This window comes from Schistocerca cancellata, chromosome 2 (genome assembly GCF_023864275.1).
Source record: "Schistocerca cancellata isolate TAMUIC-IGC-003103 chromosome 2, iqSchCanc2.1, whole genome shotgun sequence".
NCBI lineage: Eukaryota > Metazoa > Arthropoda > Insecta > Orthoptera > Acrididae > Schistocerca > Schistocerca cancellata.
Genome location: NC_064627.1, coordinates 966,089,729 through 966,115,820, shown reverse-complemented (window position 1 = coordinate 966,115,820; position 26,092 = coordinate 966,089,729). Strand labels below are relative to the sequence as shown.

At 42.5% G+C, this 26,092-nt stretch overlaps 1 protein-coding gene across 1 annotated transcript in view; it reads right to left on the bottom strand.

The window, feature by feature from the left end:
- Positions 1-2,436: 2,436 nt before the first annotated feature.
- The window catches only part of LOC126160199 (threonylcarbamoyl-AMP synthase-like), a 97,064-nt gene continuing 73,408 nt past the window's right edge, over positions 2,437-26,092 (bottom strand). The window contains exons 2-4 of the mRNA XM_049916891.1: positions 4,158-4,284; positions 3,497-3,985; positions 2,437-2,546 (exon numbers count right to left, since the gene is read on the bottom strand). Coding sequence (XP_049772848.1) covers positions 2,437-2,546; positions 3,497-3,985; positions 4,158-4,284 — 726 coding nt within the window. The remainder of the gene's footprint in view (positions 2,547-3,496; positions 3,986-4,157; positions 4,285-26,092) is intronic.

Sequence of the window (26,092 nt, the reverse complement as noted above, 5' to 3'; positions counted from 1 at the left end):
AAGCCATTCACATGAGTGCTAAAAGGAATCTGTTACACAATAAATCAGTCAAATCTAAAGGCCGTAGATTCAACTAAATACCTAGGAATTACAATTACGAACAACTTAAATTGGAAAGAACATATAGAAAATGTTGTGGGGAAGGCTAACCAAAGACTGCGTTTTATTGGCAGGACACTTAGAAAATGTAACACATCTACTAAGGAGACTGCCTATATTACGCTTGTCCGTCCTCTTTTAGAATACTGCTGCACGGTGTGGGATCCTTACCAGATCGGAGTACATCGAGAAAGTTCAAAGAAGGGCAGCACGTTTTGTATTATAGCGACATAGGGGAGAGAGTGTCACTGAAATGATACAGGATTTTGGTGGACACCATAAAACCTAAGGCGTTTTTAGTTGTGGCAGAATCTTCTCACGAAATTTAATCACCAGTTTTCGCCTCCTAACGCGAAAATATTCTTTTGGCACCGACCTACATTTGGAGAAACGTTCATCATAACAAAATAAGGGAACTTCCTGGCAACTTGAAACTGTGTGCCGGACCAAGACTCAAACACAGGACCTTTCCCTTTCGCGGGCAGCTGCTCTACCAAGCCTGCCGGTGTGGCCGGGCGGTTCTAGGCGCTTCAGTCTGGAACCACCCGACCGTTACGGTCGCAAATTCGAATCCTGCCTCGGGCATATATGTGAGTGATGTCCTTAGGTTAGTTAGGTTTAAGTAGTTCTGAGTGCTAGGGGACTGATGACGTCAGATGTTAAGTCCCATAGTTTTCAGAGCCATTTTGCTCTATCAACCGAGCTACCCAACCACGACTCACGCCCCGTCCACACAGCTTTTACTTCTGCCAACACCTCGTCTCCTACTTACCAAACTTTACAGAAGCTCTCGTGCGAACCTAGCAGAAATAAGGAAACTCAAAACTCGCACGGAGAGATATAGGTGTTCGTTTTGCCGCGCGCTCTACGAGACTGGAATAATAGAGAATTACTGTAAATGTGGTTCTACGAAACCCCTGCCAGGCACTTAAATATGATTTGCAGAGCATCCAAGTAGATGCAGAAAGAGGTGGACCCATCCTTGATACATTATTACATCTACATCTACATGATTACTCCGCAATTCACATGTAAGGGCTTGGCAGAGGGTTCGTCGAACGACAATCATACTATCTCTCTACCATTCCACTCCCTAACAGCGCGCGGGAAAAACGAACACCTAAACCTTTCTGTTCGAGCTCTGATTTCTCTTATTTTATGATCATTCCTACGTATGTAGGTTGGGCTCAACAAAATATTTTCGCATTCGGAAGAGAAAGTTGGTGACTGAAATTTCGTAAATAGATCTCGCCGCGACGAAAAACGTCTTTGCTTTAATGACTTCCATCCCAACTCGCGTATCATATCTGCCACACTCTCTCCCGTATTACGTGATAATACAAAACGAGCTGCCCTTTTTTGCACCCTTTCGATGTCCTCCGTCAATCTCACCTGGTATGGATCCCACACCGCGCAGCAATGTTCTAACAGAGGACGAACGAGTGTAGTGTAAGCTGTCTCTTTAGTGGACTTGTTGCATCTTCTAAGTGTCCTGCCAATGAAACGCAACCTTTGGCTCGCCTTCCCCACAATATTATCTATGTGGTCTTTCCAACTGGAGTTGTTCGTAATTTTAACACCCACGTACTTAGTTGAATTGACAGCCTTGAGAATTGTACTATTTATCGAGTAATCGAATTCCAACTGGTTTCTTTTGGAACTCATGTGGATCACCTCACACTTTTCGTAATTTAGCGTCAACTGCCACCTGCCACACCATACAGCAATCTTTTCGCTTTGCAACTGATACTGGTCTTCGGATGACCTTACTAGAGGGTAAATTACAGCATCATCTGCGAACAACCTAAGAGAACTGCTCAGATTGTCACCAAGGTCATTTACATAGATCAGGAACAGCAGAGGTCCCAGGACGCTTCCCTGGGGAACACCTGATATCACTTCAGTTTTACTCGATGATTTGCCGTCAATTACTACGAACTGCGACCTTCCTGACAGGAAATCACGAATCCAGTCGCACGATAAGAGGACTACCTTTTCCAAACGTTATTGAGGCCTACATGGCTTCGAACACGTAAACACCCACGAGCAGCACGCAGCTGACATACGGCCGGGCCGCACAGTAGGAGGGACAACGGCGGTTAGCCGCGGCTGGAGCCTCCGGGCGGCTCGGTGCGGTGCGCTGCGGAGAGCAGGAAGCGGAGCGGAAGGCCCCGGAGTGGAGCCGTGCGGATCACCGCTTCGCCTCGCCCGCGGCCGCCGGTGTCCTCCTGTGAGCAAGGTGGCGCGACACGCCCTCTGAGGTCGTTCCGGGCGGCGTCATTAAGACGGCGAGAGCATAAAAATAATGACGCCGGCCCGGCCCGGCCCGGGACACTTTTAATTCCGGGTGGCCCCGGCAGCGGCGGCGGCGGCGGCCCACCCCTGTCGCGTCCTGGCGCGGTCGCCATTATGCGCCGCCGGCAGCCGGACGCCGCCGATGCCGCCGCCTCGTCACGGGGCCTGCATAATTAATACCGGGCCCGTCGCGCAAAAACAAAGCCCGCCTCTGTAGCGCCGCTGCCACCTTCCAATCGCCCCGCTGCGTCTGCGTCCTACCCACCGGCGGTTCCTGCGACGGAAAACGCACAGTGTTTGCTGTTTTTCCTGCATAAGTACGTCTCAGCGTACAGCTAGCTCTATACGCGTCATAAAATTGTGTACTGCCTGCAGTCATTTACTTACATGTTCGGCTACTGACTGGGTTATCTCTATCTCCAACTATTTCCGTACTCGAATAGCAGTGTGTGAAATGTCTGAAACTGTCCACGTACGAGGTGTGTGAGAAAAGTAATGACACTGATTTTGTATTAACCAAAGTTTTTATGAATGAGATTTTCACTCTACAGCGGAGTGTGCGCTGATATGAAACGTCGTGGAAGATTAAAACTGTGTGCCGGACCGAGACTCGAACTCGGGACCTTTGCCTTTCGCGGGCAAGTGCTCTTCCATTTTTTTTTTTAAACTGTATCACAGGTATATTTTTTATGGAACTAAACTTAAAATTACATCATCTCCTAAATTCACAACTGCCAAGTCATTATGGAGTGTAAAAAAACTGGAAATGAACAGAAACCGATATGTTATTCACTCCATTTCATTTTAAATGCAGTAGATATTTTAACAATTGGAGAAAAATCACTGCAGTACTTCATGATACAACATCCAATAACTTGTAGATAACACTATCATCAAAAAGGTAAGCTAATTCATATACTTCGACATTACAAAAATTGAAGAATCACAATTATTGAAGTATGCCACTTGGTTTCTTAAACAAGTCACCACAAAGGCAGAAATATCCAGTAGTTTCCATTTTTGCACCTAGTACAATAAATACTTCTCCAATGCACTTTACACTTGCAAGCTGCTTGTCTCAACGGCAAAAAGTTTTAATTACGTTCCAATAATTTAAACTGAAATAGCTTATGCCTCAGGGCATCACATAATAAACCTGCTCTGATTATTTTAAAACTACCGTGTCCACTTAAATCTACAACTGTAGAGCCAGTGCGGATTTCTTGTGGATTTTTGCCAGCATCAAAAACTGTATCTACATATTGCCACAAGTGAGAGAATTCTTCTACTGCAATTGCACTCTGTTTTCCACTGCTATTTGCACTAGTAAGAGCAATACGTTCTCCGAACTTTTTTACAACTTCAACTATAAATCTGTCTTGTGGAATGCGTATACCGATGTTCGGGATTCCAGGATTGAATTTAGCATTTAAAGTTTTTGATCTTTTGAGGACGATTGTAAAAGGTCCTGGAAGAATACACTGTAAGAGGGCAGGAGCAAGAATGCTTGTGTCTGCCCACTTTTCCATTTTGCTGATACAACTAACACAGATCGCAATTGGTTTCGCTGCATCCCGACGTTTTAAAATGGCTCAAATGGCTCTGAGAACTATGGGACTTAACATCTATGGTCATCAGTCCCCTAGAACTTAGAACTACTTAAACCTAACTAACCTAAGGACAGCACACAACACCCAGCCATCACGAGGCAGAGAAAATCCCTGACCCCGCCGGGAATCGAACCCGGGAACCCAGGCGCCGACGTTTTATTTTGTACAGTTTTTCAACAGCATCTTCACTCTGAACAACACCTGCCAGACCGTACACAGTGTCAGTAGGTACCGCTATCACACAGTCTTGCATTAATAAACGCACTGCTTGCTCAGCATGCTTCCAATTTTTTACGGTTTATCGTCACTCTATTATAAAGCCCACTGTCCACGAAAGACTTACGAACACTGCCAAGAGCTTTATAATCATGTTTAATCGATTGCAGAGCCATTTTACGAAGTAACTCCGCCGTTTCGTAATGGATTTTACTGTTACGGTGCCGGAGACTTATTGTCGTTCCAAACACAGTTATCTTAATCATTGCTTTAGGCATGGACATTTATCAATGTACACACATAATTCGTGTGTCTTCCACGTAAACACATCCACAAATGTGCAAATGTCACTATCACACGATCAACGTAACCAAACCGTATCACATGGTACCCTTCGTTCCACAAACAAACGCGATGCACACGCCATCTGAGCTACCCAAGCACGACTCGCGCCCTGTCCTCACAGCTTCACTTCTGCCAGTACCTCGTCTCCTACCTTCCAAGCTTTACAGAAGCTCTCCTGCGAACCTTGCAGAACTAGCACTACTGAAAGCAGAACTAGCACACACTTTTAATCTGCCAGGAAGTTTCGTATCAGCGCACACTCAGCTGCAGAGTGAAAATCTCATTCTGTAAACATCCCCAAGGCTGTGGCTAAGGCATGTCTCCGCAATATCCTTTCTTTCAGGAGTGCTAGTTCTGCAAGGATCGCAGGTGAGCTTCTGTAAAGTTTGGAAGGTAGGACACGAGGTACTGGCAGAAGTAAAAAAATGGTTCAAATGGCTCTGAGCACTATGGGACTTAACTGCTGAGGTCATCAGTCCCCTAGAACTTAGAACTACTTAAACCTAACTAACCTAAGGACATCACACACATCCATGTCCGAGGCAGGATTCGAACCTACGACCGTAGCGGTTGCGCGGTTCCAGACTGTAGCGCCTAAAACCGCTCGGCCACCCCAACCGGCGCAGAAGTAAAGCTGTGAGGACTGGGCGTGAGCTGTGCTTGGGTTGCTCATATAGTAGAGCACTTGTCCGTGAAAGGCAAAGGTCCCGAGTTCGAGTCTCGGTCCGGCACACAGTTTCAATCTGCCAGGAAGTTTCAGAGTTTTTATATTTTTCAGATAACATCATTGTCAATTATATGAATGCGTGGTGTCTGTTTTTTTCGGACATTTGTCCGAAACAACACACAACTGGCATTCATATAATTGATTGATTAACATATCTGGGCAATGTTCTCCAGTGTGGACGCACAAATACGTCTGACCTCTTGTGGAAATCTCAGAGTAACGAACGTGGAGGGAATGGACAGGGACTGAGAATAGGTAGCGCTCGATGAGAGTATGGATCGGCCGTGAGGCGTGACGAGATAGTCCACGCAGGTGAGCTAAGACTGTGTCCCGGATGGCACAGTGAATCCTGGTCGGGTGCACATTATTATTTGTCGCCGCTGAATCCGAGTGACTTCCCCATGTAGTCTGCAGCGGTCATCCCCTCCCTCTCCTTTCCTTTCTTCCCCTCAGCCCCTTCAATTTACAGGTAACATTATTGTCCACTTCAAACAAGTTCCCTTCGGTAGTTATATACAGATAGCACTTGGTAGCGGTCCCAAAACGCTTGCCGGCCGGTGTGGCCGTGCGGTTCTAGGCGCTTCAGCTTGGAACCGCGCGACTGCTAAGGTCGCAGGTTCGAATCCTGCCTCGGGCATGGGTGTGTGTGACGTCCTTAGATTAGTTAAGTGTAAGTAGTTCTAAGTTCTAGGGAACTGATGACCTCAGATGTTGAGTCACATAGTACTCAGAGCCATTTTTTCAGAGCCAAAACGCTTCAGTTCGTAGAGTCTTTAATGAGTCGGTAAAATCCTTTCAATATTCTCCAGAGTCACAAAACGATATCCTTTGAAGACAGTTTTTGAGTTCGGGATAGGTAAAAGCAACGAGGACCCATATTACGTGAATAGTGGGGCTGTGGAACAAGAGGAACGCTTTTTGAGGTCAAAAATTCCATGATGGAAGTGGCCATCTGACATGGGCCGTTGTCATGATGCAAGATACAATTATCTGCAATTGTCCTGAGCCTTTCAAGGATATCTTTGTCGATCAATTGCTTAGCAGTTGTCCGTATTGCTAAATATGGCTCCTACTCTCACAAGAGCACGCACGCGTTCGACATTTTCGTTGTTTTTTAAAGTTTTAGGTCTCTCTGGGTGTGGTTCTTGTTCAACATGTTCTCGGCCTTTTAAAAATGATTAGTGCCAGCGAAAACCCTGAACTCTTGATACGGAATGTTCCCCACAGGACTGTTTCAACTTTTTAAATGTCACAGTCACGGATTCCCCGACTTTAAGAGAAAAGAAAAGCATGACTGCTATCGCCGCTCTATATTCCACTCTTCCATTTCCGTAACACACAACAAAACACAACTTCACTGATAGTGCTTTCAAAAATCACATGATGGCTGTACGGAGCTGAAACTCGGACTGAGCATCTGTAAGGGATGAACACACCCGTCTACACAAGTAGAACAACACAGTGTTGCCAGATTGCTTGCACTGTTGTCAGTCTCATTACTTTTCTCACGCATCTAGCGATTGCCTATGCGCTGAACAGAAGTCATTCAGAATAACACGCCAACGCTGACGCTTGCATATGGAACATAATAGTAAGGCAACAATTTGTAATGCACCAGAAAGCAAAATGCTATAACGAACATTTTGACTTAGTTTATATGGCCAAAACTGGTAGCGACGTAATGAAGTGTGTGAAAGCAGCTGATCGTGTAGCTATGCAAATACGTCTTTCATGAAACGAAGATCATTGACAACTTATAAAACAGTTATATTTGATACTGAAGAAAATACATTTTACTTATTTCGTTTGGGAAGAAACTCCAAATTCTCAGTGAGTTAATTGTAAGTATACGTAGTACATATGTTTTACATGAAACTATGTCTTTATTTATTTTTATCATTTAAACACTGACCTACAGAATTTTCCCTGACAAAGACAACTCAGACTTGACCTATTCATTTATTACCCACAGTATACAAGCCCAACGCAATCTGACTGCTTTGCACTGACAACATAATTAACACAAAAGAATGGTCCTGAATTGCAAGAAATCCTAACAATAATAAAAACCCAAAAAAATATGAAATTAAAGAAATATGAAACTACCTCCAACTCTGTTAATTACCTAAACACATTTCAGTCAGGAATCACATTTTATTTTTATAAGTCACTTACCTCATAGAAAATCTTCATAACACGAACTACAGCAATTACACCAAGCGGCAACTACATCCAGCTAAATAAAAGGATTCCAACTACTATACACTTAAACTGCTAGGAGGCATATGGTTAGCAAAAGAAAGATTTTGTTGAAGAGAAAACAATGTATTTAGAAAATTTTACCTTATTCATGTGACACCCAATTCCAAAAATTATATACTTGTCAATAATTCCACAACCCAAACTTTACCAACATCCAACCTCATTTACATTTCCTTGCGTCTCACTTTACAATGCATGTCCTACCAACACAGAGTCTCCACTAAGAACGACATGTCCACTAACTGCTAGCCCGTCCAACCACAGAATCTCTTGCCGAGGGTGCAGAGCGCTGTCAGCGATATTAACACAATCTATAGCGCTGCCAACATACAAACAGGCCACTTACACACATAGCAATAATAATAACAAGGTATATAAGGCAATAGCTGCAGTAACGAAAGGTACTGCAGTAACGTGAGTCATTTTAACACTGCATGTAGGTAAGAAAAGAGATACAATCCCACCACTTTACTCCAGTGGCGATAAATAACTGGAAGCAGATATGTTTATTTTCTTTTCTTTTTTTTTAAGTATTATGACTGGTTTGATGCGGCGACTTTACCAATTCCTCTCCTCCTCCGCCAGCCTCATCACCTCAGAGAAACACTTGCGATCTACATCCTAAAAAAAATTGTAGGATGTATTCCAACCCCTGTCTTCCCCTATATCTTTTACCCCCCAGAGCTCCCTCTAGTACGGGAAAGTTACTTCCTGCCTGACGTCTCAACACATGTACTATCATCCTGCCCCTCCTTCTTGCCACTGTTTTCCATACGTTCCTTTCTTCGCCGATCCTGCGGAGAACCTCCTCATTCCTTACCTTATCAGTCAACGTAAATTTCAACTTTCTTGTGTAGCACCACATCTCAAGTGCTGCGTTTCCCCTCTGTTCCTGTTTCTCCACAGTCCTTGATTCAGTACCATACAATCCTGTGCTCCAAACGTATATTCTCAGAAATTTCTTCCTCAAATGAATGCCCGGCTTTCATACTAGTAGACTTCTTTTGTCCCACCATGGTCTGTTTGCTTTGCTAGTCTGCTTTTTATGGCCTCCTTGCTCCGTCCATCATGAACTATTTTGCTTACTTGGTAACAGAATTCCTTAACTTCACCTACTTCTTGATCACCAATTCTGATGTAAAATATCTCGCTCTTCTCATTTTTGCTACTTTCCGTTACTTTCCTCTTTCTTCTAGTTACTCTCAATCCATATTCTGTACTCATTAGACTGTTCATTCCATTCAACATAACTTATTATTCTTCTTCACTTTCACTAAGGATAGCAATATCATCAGCGAATTTCTTCATTGAGATTCCTTAGCCTTCAAGAGTGAGATTAAATCTCAAGAGTGAGATTAAATCTCACTCTTGAACATTTCTTTTATTTCCGTCATTACTTCTTCTGATGTGCAGATTGAACAGTAGGAGCGAAAGACTACATCCCGGTCTTACACCCCTTCTACTCCGTGCACTTCGCTCTTGGTCTTCCACCCTTATTTTTCTTTTGATTATTGTACATATTATAAGAGGCGCGAAATGGAAACCACTGTAAAAATCCGATGGAACTTTGCACAGATGTGTTGTGCAGTATTTTTAGGGTACCTGTCAATCGCTTCACTTCACTCTTTTCAGTTCAGAGCGCAAAGTGATCAGGTAGAAATACCTAAAACAACAGTGTCTGACGCGAATCATGTGAATCTGGTGAGAGATTTCACCTGAAGCTATGTTTGCCACATAACATAAATGTCATGTGTTTCTTTCTCGAAGATAATTTTCAACCGCATTCTGCAGGGGCAATGAAGACACTCCTGCAGCGTTTTCGATGGGAAATGTTTGATCACCCACAATACAGCCCTTAATTGGGTCCCTCAGTTGTTCATCTCCCCGCACATGAACCGCTGGCTACGAAGACAACCTTTTGGCACGAAAAATGAAAGGCAGACCAGCGTAGAGAATTGGCGGAAAGGACAGGCGGCTACTTTCTGTTACAAGAGTTGTGGAAAGTTTGTACAACGCCACGACAAATGTCTAAGTCGGAGCGGCGACTATTTAGAGAGGTAGCTGGAAGGTGTGATTAACTGTTGCGAATAAAATGTTTTTGGTTTTCACTGTGGTTTTCTTTTCGCGACCGATCGGACCTTACATTCCGAGCAGCCCTCGTATATTATCCGTCTTCCCCTGCTGCTTACTCCTGCTTTTTTTTCATCATTTCAAACATCTGGCACCTTTTTCATTACCGAACGCTTTTCTTAGGTCGATGTATCCAATGAACGTTTATTGATTTTTTTCAGTTTTTCATCCATTAATAAGCCAACCTAAGGACTGTCTCTTTCGTTCCTTTGACTTTTCTAAAGGCGAACAGTAACAGCCGTGAAATGCGTTACCTGTATATTGAGGTCGATGTTACAGACAGCATTGATGCCAGGATGGTCATCTCAGGATGGCGTCTTCAGGTTCATGGACGGGAATCAGAAGAGCTCAACTAGCAATAACATTCTTTTTTCAGTAGGACGATCGTACAGAGCGTGGGAACTCGGTGGCTTGTGAAGGCAGCAGCTGCTACCTAAGCATAGCATTCGGTGACATAATTGTCCAGGACAGCGCTATAGATAGGAAAAACAGAGCGGGTAAAACCGATACCACTATTTTATTTCTGAATATCCGGTATATTTCGGTGTTTCTTTTGTCTGGTTAACAACAGTCATTTCTGTTTTTCCTGATAACCGGGTACAAAACAGATATGTCAAAATGCCATAGCAGTGGTAGTAAAATGTTTGGTTTTCAAATAAAACTTTTAGAAACGAGTTTGGCAGGAACCTCTGTGACTTGTGAAAGACTGGTATCGGTTTTGAACGATACTGTTTCTGATGAAAGGAGAGAACTTACAGATCAGTATCTTGTAGAACCGGTTTTTATGAACAAATTGCGCAATAAACATTGGTTAGCGGGTTAATTCGTTATTGAAATTTTAACTGTGGCCACGTAATTTTTTCTGGTAGATATTATATTTTGCCTATTTTCATTAGAATTTTTTGAACTGACGTTTCTGGTTTCGTCAGAAAAAAGTCAATTGTTTTCAATTCCCATTAAAATGTAAAATCTATATTTATAAAAAAAACACATTTTTTTCATTCGGAATAATTAAATAAAGAGCACGCTAGAAATTTTACGCAAAAGCTTGTTATTCGTCTGTTAAAAGTTTAAAAACTGATTTATAGTTTACAATAAAAATAGAAAGTAATAGATCTGATGCTTGTGTCTAAATACAACGCCTTTATCTGCCTGCAGCCGCTTGAAACGCGCAACTTAATAGGTAAAATAAAGTTTTCTAACTTCAGTTTAACCGATTTGGACTGACTATTCGTAATGTCCAGAAAGTGATATGACACTCGATTACAACATGATTTTTGATCAGACGTTTAAAAAAATTAGAATCAGTAGAGAACACTGGTGAATTTTTTTGTAATATTCAACCCCACTACTTTTCGCGAAAAGCAGCGAACAGTGGATGGACTAAGTTTCCTTTTATTTAAGTTATTTAAGTATTTCATTTTATATTTTGACTCTGTTGATCTTGACTCGTATAATCCAAAACTCTTAAGGGGTCGTAGAATATTTTGATATTTGTTCAATGTCTATTAGTTCGTTAGTGAAAATAATAGTAATAAAAAACTGAAAATCGGCTATTTGCGAAACAGACTCTTTTCAGCGATTTTAATAGTTTGGGTAAACTGGAGATGAAAAAAAAAGATATATAACTGAAAACCGGTTGTTTCAGCCACAACTGCCATCCATAGACAAAGCGGGGATGCCGGGCAGGAAAGCTGCTTCTGCAAAGTAACAGCGGCAGGTGCCTGTGTCGACTTTCGACAGGCAGTAGGCGCATGCGCAGGACAGACAGCCACTCCGGCTGTCGTTCAGGCAAGTGACATACTGGAGTGCGGGACCCAAACCTAAGATCAGCTTACTGAAGACCCCCAGGAACCGGACAAAGTCGCCCCGACGGCGGTGCCCTCCTGGTGGCACCGGCTCGAATCATCAGGTCCAGCTGTGGCTTGCAGACCAGCAGCTAGCCGATGACGTAGCTGAAGCTGACCGCCACACATGCGACTGACGGTTGGCTTGGAGTATGTGTCGGTGTCAGTGCTGAGAGGGCTGAGTTCTGAGTATATGTAGTGGCTCTGACCAAGTTTGTTGTGACAGGGCGTCATCTCAGGTCACGTAAGGGACCAAGATTGCGTCGCAACACGAGGAAGTTCTGCTCACCATTGCGCCAATCTAGTGTCTTGCACCATGCTGTTTCAGAAACATTCCAGGCATTACAGCAGGATTCCATAGACAGCTTCCTTGTCCGCCTCGCCTCGGATTATCAAATCTTGGTGGAGGGCTGTTACCACAACACAGGAGAAACCATCCATAGGTACCTAAAGTGGAGTGACCCGATAAAATTAGTTGAAGCTAAAGCAAATGCAAGGGTGATGTTCATTGCATCTTACGGACATGACATTCATCCGAGAAAGAAGTATCATCGTAAAACTGTGTGTGACTTGCACACGATTACTTACTATACGTACAGTTCCATTTTTTGTTGTTATTCGTTTGGTAACGGATAGTTTACGTAAGCTGGATCTCTTTAGGAAACTCATTTATTGTGATTTATCGCATTTTAAAAAAATTAAATTACTATAACCAGAACAGTAGGAAGTTAGCTCTATCTGTAAAACAATGGTCGTGTGTTATACTTGTCTGTGAGATCCTGAGAGCTATGTTAACTAATCTAATCACAATGGGTTTTTTTTTCATCTGCTCAGAATGGCCCCTTTCCTGGCAGTGTGTGAGAGATGGGTTTTAAGTAAACCTACTGACTATAAGTATTTCTAGATCATTCTCTAACGCTATTGAACAGCACAACTGGACAAACCAAGTCGCGCAGCCGTGAGTATAACGCCGCCCATCACAAGTAACAATCAAACGCAGCTGCCATATCCACCTCTACTCGCACTACATCCTCTCGTGAATTTTGTATGATGTTTATTGCCCTATTAATTGATTCCTCAGTGGACTTTCCGTTGCAGACCCCACCTGATTTTCATTAACATTTCCTAGCTGGTGCATATCAATTATTCTTTTGCTTGACAGGCGCCCTAGCACTATATCTAAAGTGTTTAGTAAGTATATGGGTCGATGTGACTTCGGACGCATTGGAAAATCGAGTTACCTTTCCTCAGTATAATAATTTCCGCCATTTACCATGAAGTTGATACCCTGCAGTGCAGTAAATAGCCGTTGAAGAGTCAGGTTAACCATGGCGCCCCATGATGTAATTGTTGAAACAACTCATCTCTTTATGGGCGCTGATAATCTCGACTTTGAACGCCCCTAATCTACAAACACACACACATACAGCTCACCTCTTATGTCATTCGGTAGAAAGGAGTTTTTTTTTTCTTGTTGTCCAATAGCAGTTTCAATCTCGCAGTAAGGCGCTATAGGCGTGTTACCGTCGTATGGTTTTCCCACAGTTTCACAAAGTCTTCTTGTGTCTTCTACCAAATCATCTTGCAACTGTACGTCCACTAACATTGTAGCTGATTCCATTCAATCTTAAGTTTTCTCTCCATCTGCTCTAATCTTGCTGCTCAAGAAAGTATGCCACTTACTTCATGAATTGAGGCTCAGCTCGTTTCCGACGTAGTTCTTCCACAACTTACTCCTGTAATTCATTATTCTGTCCTGGTACTCCTGGCTTTTCATTACGTATGCCCTGAGCCTCCCCTCCCTCTTCTGTTGCCCTGTGCCTCAAGTGCCCGTGGCACATACTACGAAGCCGTCCAACGTCCTTCTTGAAATTCCCAAATTCAGAGGCCCATGGCTCAAGTCTTTTGTCACGCCGTTCAATTCAGATTGCAGTACATCAGCTGTTGCTTTACCCGGTGCAAACACCCCTCTGTCTATATTCGCAGTGTGCTCATTTTCACTATGTGAACGGAAGTTTTCCTTCAATAAACATCAGTTTGCCTTATGAATTAGGCACACGTACTAGAAATGTTACTAGTCAATATTTCTTGTCTAGATCCTAAGACGATGAAGGTTACATTACCATCTCTCGTGGTAGACACGTCAGTGACACATCATTCTCTTGTATCTAAGAATACTTCCCTTGTATCGAGTCTCACGTCAATCTTGGAACATGCTTCTACCCGATTTTGAAATGTGGGTGCATTGTGGGGTCTGTTCACCGCCAATAGATTTAACTCATTCATTGCATGTTTTGAATCCAGGCCTCTTGGATTTGTTAGCTCACTGTATCACTGCAGACTGTCAGATTATGGTTCCTGATACCTCAAAATACATCTGAGATTCCTATGCCCTTCTATTACATTACTAGCTGTGGTACCCGGCTTCGCTCAGGGAGTTGATATGAGATTGTGTGGTAGTTGAAATAAAAAGATAAACTTTAAAATGTAAGAGGTAAAAAAAATTGTTGCAAGCAATTCTAATTATTTATAATATTAAAGTGTAATAGGTTAACAAATTTCATTGTAACCATATTCTAACTATTTACAGAATTTATTTATAAACAACATTTTTCATTTTGTTATCCGGGATATGTTATTGTTGTTGTGGTCTTCAGTCCAGAGACTGGTTTGATGCAGCCCTCCATGCTACTCTATCCTGTGCAATCTTCTTCATCTCCCAATACCTACTGCAACCTACATCCTTCTGAATCTGTTTGGTGTATTCATCTCTTGGTCTTCCTCTACGATTTTTACCCTTCACGCTGCCCTCCAATACTAAACTGATGATCCCTTGATGCCAATTCTATTCAATACCTCCTCATTAGTTATGTGATCTACCCATCTAACCGGGATACCTATGTACAAATATTTCGAATTTCCTATTCGAGAGCAAGCTAAGTATAGTTGACCGTGAGAGAAGCAGGAGTCTTTGAGGTTGATGCCGCAATATTTTGAAGCATGTCCATGCGCTTTGTTAATTATAAAACTGTAGGCTAATTAGATCAGAAATTGCAGTCTTTTGAACTGGAATGGCAATTCAGTAGAGGTCAGTGGTATTCTGGGGATAAGTACAGGGTTATTACAAATGATTGAAGCGATTTCACAGCTCTACAATAAATTTATTACTTCAGATATTTTCACAATGCTTGGCACACACATACAAAAACTCAAAAAGTTTTTTTAGGCGTTCACAAATGTTCGATATGTGCCCCTTTAGTGATTCGGCAGACATCAAGCCGATAATCAAGTTCCTGCCACACTCGGCGCAGCATGTCCCCATCAATGAGTTCGAAAGCATCGTTGATGCGAGCTCGCAGTTCTGGCACGTTTCTTGGTAGAGGAGGTTTAAACACTGAATCTTTCACATAACCCCACAGAAAGAAATCACATGGGGTTAAGTCGGGAGAGCGTGGAGGCCATGACATGGATTGCTGATCATGATCACCACCACGACCGATCCATCGGTTTTCCTATCTCCTGCTTAAGAATGGCGGAACATCATGATGGAAGTGCGGTGGAGCACCATCCTGTTGAAAGATGAAGTCGGCGCTGTCGGTCTCCAGTTGTGGCATGAGCCAATTTTCCAGCATGTCCAGATACACGTGTTCAACCGTTTCTTCGCTCACTGCAGGCCGACCCGTTGATTTCCCCTTACAGAGGCATCCAGAAGCTTTAAACTGCGCATACAATCGCTGAATGGAGTTAGCAGTTGGTGGATCTTTGTTGAACTTCGTCCTGAAGTGTCATTGCACTGTTATGACTGACTGATGTGAGTGCATTTCAAGCACGACATACGCTTTCTCGGCTCCTGTCGCCATTTTGTCTCACTGCGCTCTCGAGCGCTCTGGCGGCAGAAACCTGAAGTGCGGCTTCAGCCGAACAAAACTTTATGAGTTTTTCTACGTATCTGTAGTGTGTCGTGACCATATGTCAATGAATGGAGCTACAGTGAATTTATGAAATCGCCTCAAACATTTGTAATAGCCCTGTAGTGTGTATCATCTGCATCTTCCAGATATAAGTTCGGTTTCGAAGATTTTATTTGATAGCAGTTTCATGATCATCCTTGTTCCAATACATAGTTTTGCTGAGTTGAGATTTCTGAGCAGTATGATCGGAGATCCAGTTTTAACTCGAAGTTAGTGTAATGACATTCCTGGAACTTGCAAAGAGTTTAGAAACTCAATTGGGACGTTCACACTTTCTTCAACGTTTACCATTGTGTCGATCGATTTGTATATTCTCTCTTCACTGGGAATTTTCTTTTGAATATTAAATTTGATGTCGTCGACAATATTATTTTTGGTTATCACTGTTAGCATTCAACCGCGATTCTTATACATGTATTTTAACAACGCGTTTCAAGAGACAATGCTCCCATCATCAGGTTGTAAAATCTATGTCATGAAATTAAACGGACTAAAAAGACAAAGTACCATCACAAATAGTTGGGAAGTCCATAGAGTAAAACAGAATTAAAAGTATCTTGGACTGTGGGTCCTCGTCTTACATTGAAGTTGTTGACACAAGTCGATGGCCGCCCCATAGCTACCAAATAAGCTGTCGCACTGTGCCGACTCGGGAGCTGTTGTGGACTGACGTGCCTAGGTGTTGTGGCGTGGTTACAGCCGTGTGCTTGGCGGTAACGCTATGCTATTGGGCGCCTGATTTCCTTATAGCATTGGTCTGCCATCGTTAGTCTCTCGCAGCTCCGTCAGTGACATGCTACAGTTAAAATCGCATACCTACCCTAAAATAATTCTAAAAACCCGCTAAAAAATCTGACAATTGTTTACAGTTCCTGGACGTGAACATAAAAAAGCAGGGCAACAAACATGCGCTCTCCGTTTATAGAAAACAAACTACGACTGATGCCGTGATCCCGAATGATTCATGCCATCCGCAGGCTTATAATGAAGCTGCTTTCCGTAGTCTCGTGCATAGGGCAATCAATATACCTATGAGCGAAAAAGATAGGGAGACTGAAATTAATACCGTTAAGAGAATAGCGATGAATAACGGTTACAGGATAGATATGGTTAAAAAACTGTTACGGAAAAGTAATAAGCGCAAAAAGAATAAACCTGATGGAGAGAAAGTGAAAATTATCACGATGCCATACTACGGAACAGTCTCACAAAAGGTAGCAAATATTTTTAAGCCATACGATGTTAAAATAGCTTTTCAGACTAATAACCTAGTGAGGTATAGCCTTAAGCACGATATTGGCGAGAAGAGAAATAAGTTTGAAAGATCGGGAGTTTATAAGATTCAGTGCAGAACTTGTGATGCAAAATACACTCCTGGAAATGGAAAAAAGAACACATTGACACAGGTGTGTCAGACCCACCATACTTGCTCCGGACACTGCGAGAGGGCTGTACAAGCAATGATCACACGCACGGCACAGCGGACACACCAGGAACCGCGGTGTTGGCCGTCGAATGGCGCTAGCTGCGCAGCATTTGTGCACCGCCGCCGTCAGTGTCAGCCAGTTTGCCGTGGCATACGGAGCTCCATCGCAGTCTTTAACACTGGTAGCATGCCGCGACAGCGTGGACGTGAACCGTATGTGCAGTTGACGGACTTTGAGCGAGGGCGTATAGTGGGCATGCGGGAGGCCGGGTGGACGTACCGCCGAATTGCTCAACACGTGGGGCGTGAGGTCTCAACAGTACATCGATGTTGTCGCCAGTGGTCGGCGGAAGGTGCACATGCCCGTCGACCTGGGACCGGACCGCAGCGACGCACGGATGCACGCCAAGACCGTAGGATCCTACGCAGTGCCGTAGGGGACCGCACCGCCACTTCCCAGCAAATTAGGGACACTGTTGCTCCTGGGGTATCGGCGAGGACCATTCGCAACCGTCTCCATGAAGCTGGGCTACGGTCCCGCAAACCGTTAGGCCGTCTTCCGCTCACGCCCCAACATCGTGCAGCCCGCCTCCAGTGGTGTCGCGACAGGCGTGAATGGAGGGACGAATGGAGACGTGTCGTCTTCAGCGATGAGAGTCGCTTCTGCCTTGGTGCCAATGATGGTCGTATGCGTGTTTGGCGCCGTGCAGGTGAGCGCCACAATCAGGACTGCATACGACCGAGGCACACAGGGCCAACACCCGGCATCATGGTGTGGGGAGCGATCTCCTACACTGACCGTACACCACTGGTGATCGTCGAGGGGACACTGAATAGTGCACGGTACATCCAAACCGTCATCGAACCCATCGTTCTACCATTCCTAGACCGGCAAGGGAACTTGCTGTTCCAACAGGACAATGCACGTCCGCATGTATCCCGTGCCACCCAACGTGCTCTAGAAGGTGTAAGTCAACTACCCTGGCCAGCAAGATCTCCGGATCTGTCCCCCATTGAGCATGTTTGGGACTGGATGAAGCGTCGTCTCACGCGGTCTGCACGTCCAGCACGAACGCTGATCCAACTGAGGCGCCAGGTGGAAATGGCATGGCAAGCCGTTGCACAGGACTACATCCAGCATCTCTACGATCGTCTCCATGGGAGAATAGCAGCCTGCATTGCTGCGAAAGGTGGATATACACTGTACTAGTGCCGACATTGTGCATGCTCTGTTGCCTGTGTCTATGTGCCTGTGGTTCTGTCAGTGTGATCATGTGATGTATCTGACCCCAGGAATGTGTCAATAAAGTTTCCCCTTCCTGGGACAATGAATTCACGGTGTTCTTATTTCAATTTCCAGGAGTGTATTTTTAGCTGCCAAAATTGCCCTTTCGAATAACCAGTCCGGATTGGTATAGTTGAGTACAATGTTTGGATAAATTTGATCGATGAGTTAGTTTTCAGCAGTGGCTATGCTGCAGAAATCACTGCTGGGTTTGATGGGGCCGGCCGTTCGGTCAGTAGGATAAGTGCGTTCCTTTATCTGTAAATGTTGTTGGGCAAAATGTGCTGCTGCTCCGCCTTTCGATGGTTCAACTCTCATATTTCTTGTTAGTCGCAGTATTTGTACGTGTGGCCAGAGATGTGCATAACACAGCCAGCAGATTGTGGATGAATTTAATTGTTGATAACGCTGAAAACGAAGATCTCAAGACATGCAATAAGATCACAGTTACCGCCAGTATCAGAATAGATTTAGCGTACCGGACGTGTTCCCCCATTTCCTTTGAACAGTGTATTTAGCGCACCCGGCACATCCCCCTTTTAGTCATGTGTACGTTCACATATACGCTGTATGCAATATATTTAAAATTTCGTTATTTGATATTCTTACTAGTGTTGCAATTTTAGTGACTAATAGTTTACATATACTGGACAGTTTATGGTCACTGAATCGGCAACAGAACGGAACGGTCACAGTAAACGAAAGCAGCTATCACGCAAAGATATTTCATTTTGTTGTGATCTTCAATGCGAAGAGTGGTCTGATGAAGTTCCATGCTGCTCTATCTCGTGGAAGCCTCTTCTTCTCCGAATAACTACTGTAACCTATATCCTTCCGAAACTTCTTACTGTAGTCATCTCTTGGTCTCTCTTTTCGACATTTACCCCCCTTCCCCCCTCCCCCCCCCCCCACATCCCTCAAATAGTCAAACGTCTCAGAATTTGTCCTACCAACCGATCCCTTCTTTTAATCAAGTTGTGCCACAAATTTCTTTTCTGCCCAATTCTATTCAGTATCAACCTATTGGTTATGTGATCCACCCATCTAATATTCGGCATTCTTCTGTAGCACCACATTCCAAAAGCTTCTGTTCGCTTCTTGTCGAAACTGTTTATCCTCCATGTTTCACTTCACTCCAGACAAATGCATTCAAGAAAGACTTCCTAAAACTTGAGTCTATATCCGATCTTAACAAATTTCTTTTCTTCAGAAACGCTTTTCTTGCCGTCGCCAGTCTACCTTTTACATCCTCTCTACTTCGCCCATCATCAGTTATTTTGCTGCCCTAATAGCTAAACACATTTGTTACTTTAAGTGTCTCGTTTGCTAGTCTAATTCCCTCAGGACCATCTAATTCTATGTTCATCTTATATATTCCTTTCAAGACACTGTTCATTCCATTCGACTGCTCTGCCTTCTCCAAATTCTTCTTAGATTTCCTTTACTGCTTCCTCATTGTACATATTGAACAATATCAGGGATAGGTTACAGACTTGTCTCACTCCCTTATCAACGACAGCTTAGTTTCATTTGACTTAGGTCTTTCAGTGCTCTGTCAAATTCTTCTCGTAGTATCATATCTCCCATCTTTATTTTTATCTACGTCGCCTTCCATTTCTGTAACACTACTCTCAACTTAATCTCCTTTTTACAGATGTCTTATATTTCGTACATCTTACATATCCGAAAGTATGTAATTTTCTTTCGAGCTTTTTTTTTTTTCGTAGCCGGCCAGTGTGGCCGTGCGGTTGTAGGCGCTGACCGCTACGGTCGCAGGTTCGAATCCTGCCTCGGGCATGGATGTGTGTGATGTCCTTAGGTTAGTTAGGTTTAAGTAGTTCTAAGTTCGAGGGGACTGATGACCTCAGATGTTAAGTCCCATAGTGCTCAGAGCCATTTGAACCATTTTTTTCGTATAATTTTTCTCTGCATTTGGTAGTTAGTGCAGGAAAGCTAATAACACCCTTGACTGGAGAAAATCTTCTTGTTCTTTGTGACTACTTTGAACGTACCGTGACCGAGTTTCCTTGTAGCGTTTGAACACATTTCAAGACTGTTGGTCTGGACGGCAGCGTCACGAAGAGTTTGGAGAACTGCTGTTCTCTTCTCCCCGCTCACTCCTCAGCCGCTGGACCCTACGCAGTCGGAGGAGCTGCAGCGTCGTTACGTAGGTTACAGGAAGGTGCGTAATTAGATTCGTTGTTTCTCGAGTTGCTGGCCCCTTCCCTTCCACTTCTCTTTCTCATTTTTTGACCGTTTCCCCTTACAATTAACCGAGGAAAAGATCCATTTATCTCATTTTCGTACCTTTTCCCCCTACTCGCCTGTTCTCTTTTTTCTGAAGAGTGAAGATGTAGTGTCTCCTATTTATTGTGGCCAGTTTCTTAATTAGTCAGTTTACGTACACATCACACCCTTTCATATTTCACGTTTCTATTTGGTATAAATATATCCGTGTCTTACTCAATGTTGGAAACCAGCCTAGTCTTATAGCTATTCAGATATCCGATTCAGTTGCTTTTTCAAAATATCTGCCAGTCTGCATTTGAATTTTTCTTCAAATTGTCTCATGAAATGACTTGCTCAAAAAAAGACTCCTTCATGCTGATACTCAGTAGCATACGTTGTATTTATGTTATCTCGCAGTTATATAAAATAAGCGACGAATACATTACAAATGAGAAAGGAAGTCAGAATCAGTGTTGGTCACAAAATGCAGATTACCTTTCTTTGGAGTAGGATATACACTGAAGCGACAGAACTCATGGAGTACCTGCTAATGTCGTGTCGGGCTTCCTCTTGCCCGGCATAGTACAGAAGTTCGACCTGTCATGGACTCAGCAAGACGTTGGAAGTCCCCTGCTGAAAGATTAACCCATGCTGCCTCTGTAGACGTCCATAACAGCGAAAGTGTTGCCGACGCAGTATTTTGTGCACCAACTGACCTCTCGATTATGCCCCGTAAATGTTCGATGAGATTCATGTCGGGCGATCTGGGTGGCCACATCATGCGCGTGAATTGTCCAAAATGTTCTTCAAACCTATAGCGAACAATGGTGCCCGGTGAGAGGGTGCATTTTTGTCATCCACAAGATTTCATTCGTTGTTTGGGCAGCTGATTAGAGATAAGGGACAATGGTGTGGAACAACTTCCATCCCCTTAATTTAGGTTTGAATGGTAATTAAGCTATGTAATGGTGACTCTATTCTTTTTTCATAATGATTAGTAAATCTATACTGCGGCACATCTTGAGTATCTACTAGAGGTAATGCACATCTTGAGTTTTGATGTACATCTTCAGAGTTTGCTATTTTGCAAATGGAAAAGAAACCCAACTCTTTCAAGTTTGACCACTTTCAGACTTACTTAGAGTAAAGTTTTGTAGTGTAATGTGTACTTGATTTCAAATTTTTACGAGCCCAAACCTTTCGTACTATAGTCAATTTTAATGCTAATTATTGTAATGTTATGAGAACTACGTAATGTATTTATTTATGATGTAATGACTATCATTTGCCATTAGTGTTAAACATTTTCTTAGACTTAACTTAGAAGTATAAGTGTACTAAACTAGGGCATTTTGTCTCTTTTTTTTCATGTGCTGTGGCGGAGGAGCACCACCTCCAAGAGAACTGATCGCAGTGCCTTTCCTAACTAACTGCCACTTGAACCTGTTGAAGGCGTGTACAGCTTGGCGAGAGAGTGTGTAAAAACTCTGTGAACAAGTGAAGGTGCTTGTGAAAAATACTGAACATTGAGCACGTGAACTGCAATGCGCAGAATAATGTAGTTTCTGTCAACCCATGAGGATTTATTTTGTTTAGCAGAACAGGACATGTACAAAGTGGTATGTGTTTTAAAATATAATCCTTGTTTAACCCAAAAAGGACATTTCTTATGGTGAAGATGCATAAATTTTGTTAAAAGGATAACTGGTGGATATTTTGTATGTAATTATTTTGTATTGGCATTTTCGTATGGTCAGTTGACGTAACTTAGAATTTGAAAAACGTATTTCCTGCAGTTTTTGATAACATTTCGTAAGTAATAAATTTGTGTGAGTGTGTAGATTTTAAACCCAATTTCTCGCATCACTAATGGTCATTGAACTGTCCAGTTAGCTATTAGCAGTATCTATCTGGTCGATCCAATGAGGGAGTGATGTGACGAAGCAAGCTGGGATAATTTTAATTCCCCTCTAGTTTTGCCATTTGCCTCCTTAAATTCGTTTTGTTACTTTTAACTAATTATCATTACATACATGAATATAATCTGCATTTCCATAAAACAGAAAGATTAGCCTTCTGTTTTAAATAATATAACACCAAATCTGATTTCGTGCTTAGTTTTATGTATGTAATTGATTCTCTAATTTATTTTGACTATTCCTAGTTAGTATCGTTTGTTATAAGATGAAATCAGTGATTGTTTCGTAACTTAAATTCTATTGTTGACATATAAACAAGTAAAAATTCTGTAATAGTTGTAAACATTTGGAAAATGAAGTACTAGTAATCTGAAAGTATCTGTTTAACTCTATTCAAAAACATGTTAGCAAAACCATCCCTTCATTAATTCCAAAGTAGTTAACAGTTTTATCAAAAGTATTGTTTACGTAACTATATTTGTTAATTTCACGATTAAAACAAATAATTCGGCCTAAACCTCGTAGAAGAAGAAACTGTTAAAAAGACGCAATTTTTCGATGTATTCAGTTAATTGAGTGAGTTAAGTTTTAATTTTAATTTCTGTAAATTTAACTTCGAACAATGTGTAGTTTCAGTACCGCTTATTGTGATGATATATAAGGGCCCAATTTTTGGACACGAGACAGTCAGTCCACTGCCGAGTTTCAGACGAGTAACCTCTGTTGGTTAGAACAACAACAACGCTTCAATTTAACTGTGAAATAAGTGTGCTTTACTGTATGATTAAATGATGATGGCGTCCTCTTGGGTACTACTCAAGGGGGCTACTCAAGAGGATGTCGTTATCAGGAGAAAGAAAACTGGCGTTCTACGGATCGGAGCGTGGAATGTTAGATCCCTTAATCGGGCAGGTAGGTTAGAAAATTTAAAAAGAGAAATGGATAGGTTAAAGTTAGATATAGTGGGAATTAGTGACGGTCGGTGGCAGGAGGAACAAGACTTCTGGTCAGGTGACTACAGGGTTATGAACACAAAGTCAAATAGGGGTAATGCAGGAGTAGGTTTAATAATGAATGGGAAAATAAGAGTGCGGGTAAGCTACTACAAACAGCATAGTGAACGCATTATTGTGGCCAAGATAGATACGAAGCCCACACCTACTACAGTAGTACAAGTTTATATGCCAACTAGCTCTGCAGATGACGAAGAAATTTAAGAAATGTATGATGAAATAAAAGAAATTATTCAGATAGTGAAGGGAGACGAAAATTTAATAGTCATGGGTGACTGGAATTCGAGTGTAGGAAAAGGGAGAGAAGGAAACGTAGTAGGTGAATATGGATTGGGGCTAAGAAATGAAAGAGGGAGCCGCCTGGTAGAATTTTGCACAGAGCACAATCATAGCTAACACTTGGTTTAAGAATCATGATAGAAGGTTGTATACATGGAAGAACCCTGGAGATACTAAAAGGTATCAGATAGATTATATAATGGTAAGACAGAGATTTAGGAACCAGGTTTTAAATTGTAAGACATTTCCAGGGGCAGATGTGGACTCTGACCACAATCTATTGGTTATGACCTGTAAATTAAAACTGAAGAAACTCCAAAAAGGTGGGAATTTAAGGAGATGGGACCTGGATAAACTGAAAGAACCAGAGGTTGTACAGAGTTTCAGGGAGAGCATAAGGGAACAATTGACAGGAATGGGGGAAAGAAATACAGTAGAAGAAGAATGGGTAGCTTTGAGGGATGAAGTAGTGAAGGCAGCAGAGGATCAAGTAGGTAAAAAGACGAGGGCTAGTAGAAATCCTTGGGTAACAGAAGAAATATTGAATTTAATTGATGAAAGGAGAAAATATAAAAATGCAGTAAGTGAAGCAGGCAAAAAGGAATACAAACGTCTCAAAAATGAGATCGACAGGAAGTGCAAAATGGCTAAGCAGGGATGGCTAGAGGACAAATGTAAGGATGTAGAGTCTTATCTCAGTAGGGGTAAGATAGATACTGCCTACAGGAAAATTAAAGAGACCTTTGGAGATAAGAGAACCACTTGTATGAACATCAAGAGCTCAGATGGAAACCCAGTTCTAAGCAAAGAAGGGAAAGCAGAAAGGTGGAAGGAGTATATAGAGGGTCTATACAAGAGCGATGAACTTGAGGACAATATTATGGAAATGGAAGAGGATGTAGATGAAGATGAAATGGGAGATACGATACTGCGTGAAGAGTTTGACAGAGCACTGAAAGACCTGAGTCGAAACAAGGGCCCCGGAGTAGACAACATTCCATTGGAACTACTGACGGCCTTGGGAGAGCCAGTCCTGACAAAACTCTACCATCTTGTGAGCAAGATGTATGAAACAGGCGAAATACTCTCAGACTTCAAGAAGAATATAATAATTCCAATCCCAAAGAAAGCAGGTGTTGACAGATGTGAAAATTACCGAACAATCAGTTTAATAAGCCACAGCTGCAAAATACTAACACGAATTCTTTACAGACGAATGGAAAAACTGGTAGAAGCCGACCTCGGGGAAGATCAGTTTGGATTCCGTAGAAATACTGGAACACGTGAGGCAATACTGACCTTACGACTTATCTTAGAAGAAAGATTAAGGAAAGGCAAACCTACGTTTCTAGCATTTGTAGACTTAGAGAAAGCTTTTGACAATGTTGACTGGAATACTCTCTTTCAAATTCTAAAGGTGGCAGGGGTAAAATACAGGGAGCGAAAGGCTATTTACAATTTGTACAGAAACCAGATGGCAGTTATAAGAGTCGAGGGACATGAAAGGGAAGCAGTGGTTAAGAAGGGAGTAAGACAGGGTTGTAGCCTCTCCCCGATGTTATTCAATCTGTATATTGAGCAAGCAGTAAAGGAAACAAAAGAAAAATTCGGAGTAGGTATTAAAATCCATGGAGAAGAAATAAAAACGTTGAGGTTTGCCAATGACATTGTAATTCAGTCAGAGACAGCAAAGGACTTGCAAGAGCAGTTGAACGGAATGGATGGTGTCTTGAAGGGAGGATATAAGATGAACATCAACAAAAGCAAAACGAGGATAATGGAATGTAGTCGAATTAAGTCGGGTCATGTTGAGGCTATTAGATTAGGAAATTAGACACTTAAAATAGTAAAGGAGTTTTGCTATTTGGGGAGCAAAATAACTGATGATGGTCGAAGTAGAGAGGATACAAAATGTAGACTGGCAATGACAAGGAAAGCGTTTTTGGAGAAGAGAAATTTGTTAACATCGAGTATAGATTTAAGTGTCAGGAAGTCATTTCTGAAAGTATTTGTATGGAGTGTAGCCATGTATGGAAGTGAAACATGGACGGTAAATAGTTTGGACAAGAAGAGAATAGAAGCTTTCGAAATGTGGTGCTACAGAAGAATGCTGAAGATTAGATGGGTAGATCACATAACTAATGAGGAAGTATTGAATAGGATTGGGGAGAAGAGAAGTTTGTGGCACAACTTGACCAGAAGAAGGGATCGGTTGGTAGGACATGTTCTGAGGCATCAAGGGATCACCAATTTAGTATTGGAGGGCAGCGTGGAGGGTAAAAATCATAGGGGGAGACCAAGAGATGAATACACTAAGCAGATTTAGAAGGATGTAGGTTGCAGTAGGTTCTGGGAGATGAAGAAGCTTGCACAGGATAGAGTAGCATGGAGAGCTGCATCAAACCAGTCTCAGGACTGAAGACCATAACAACAAACAAC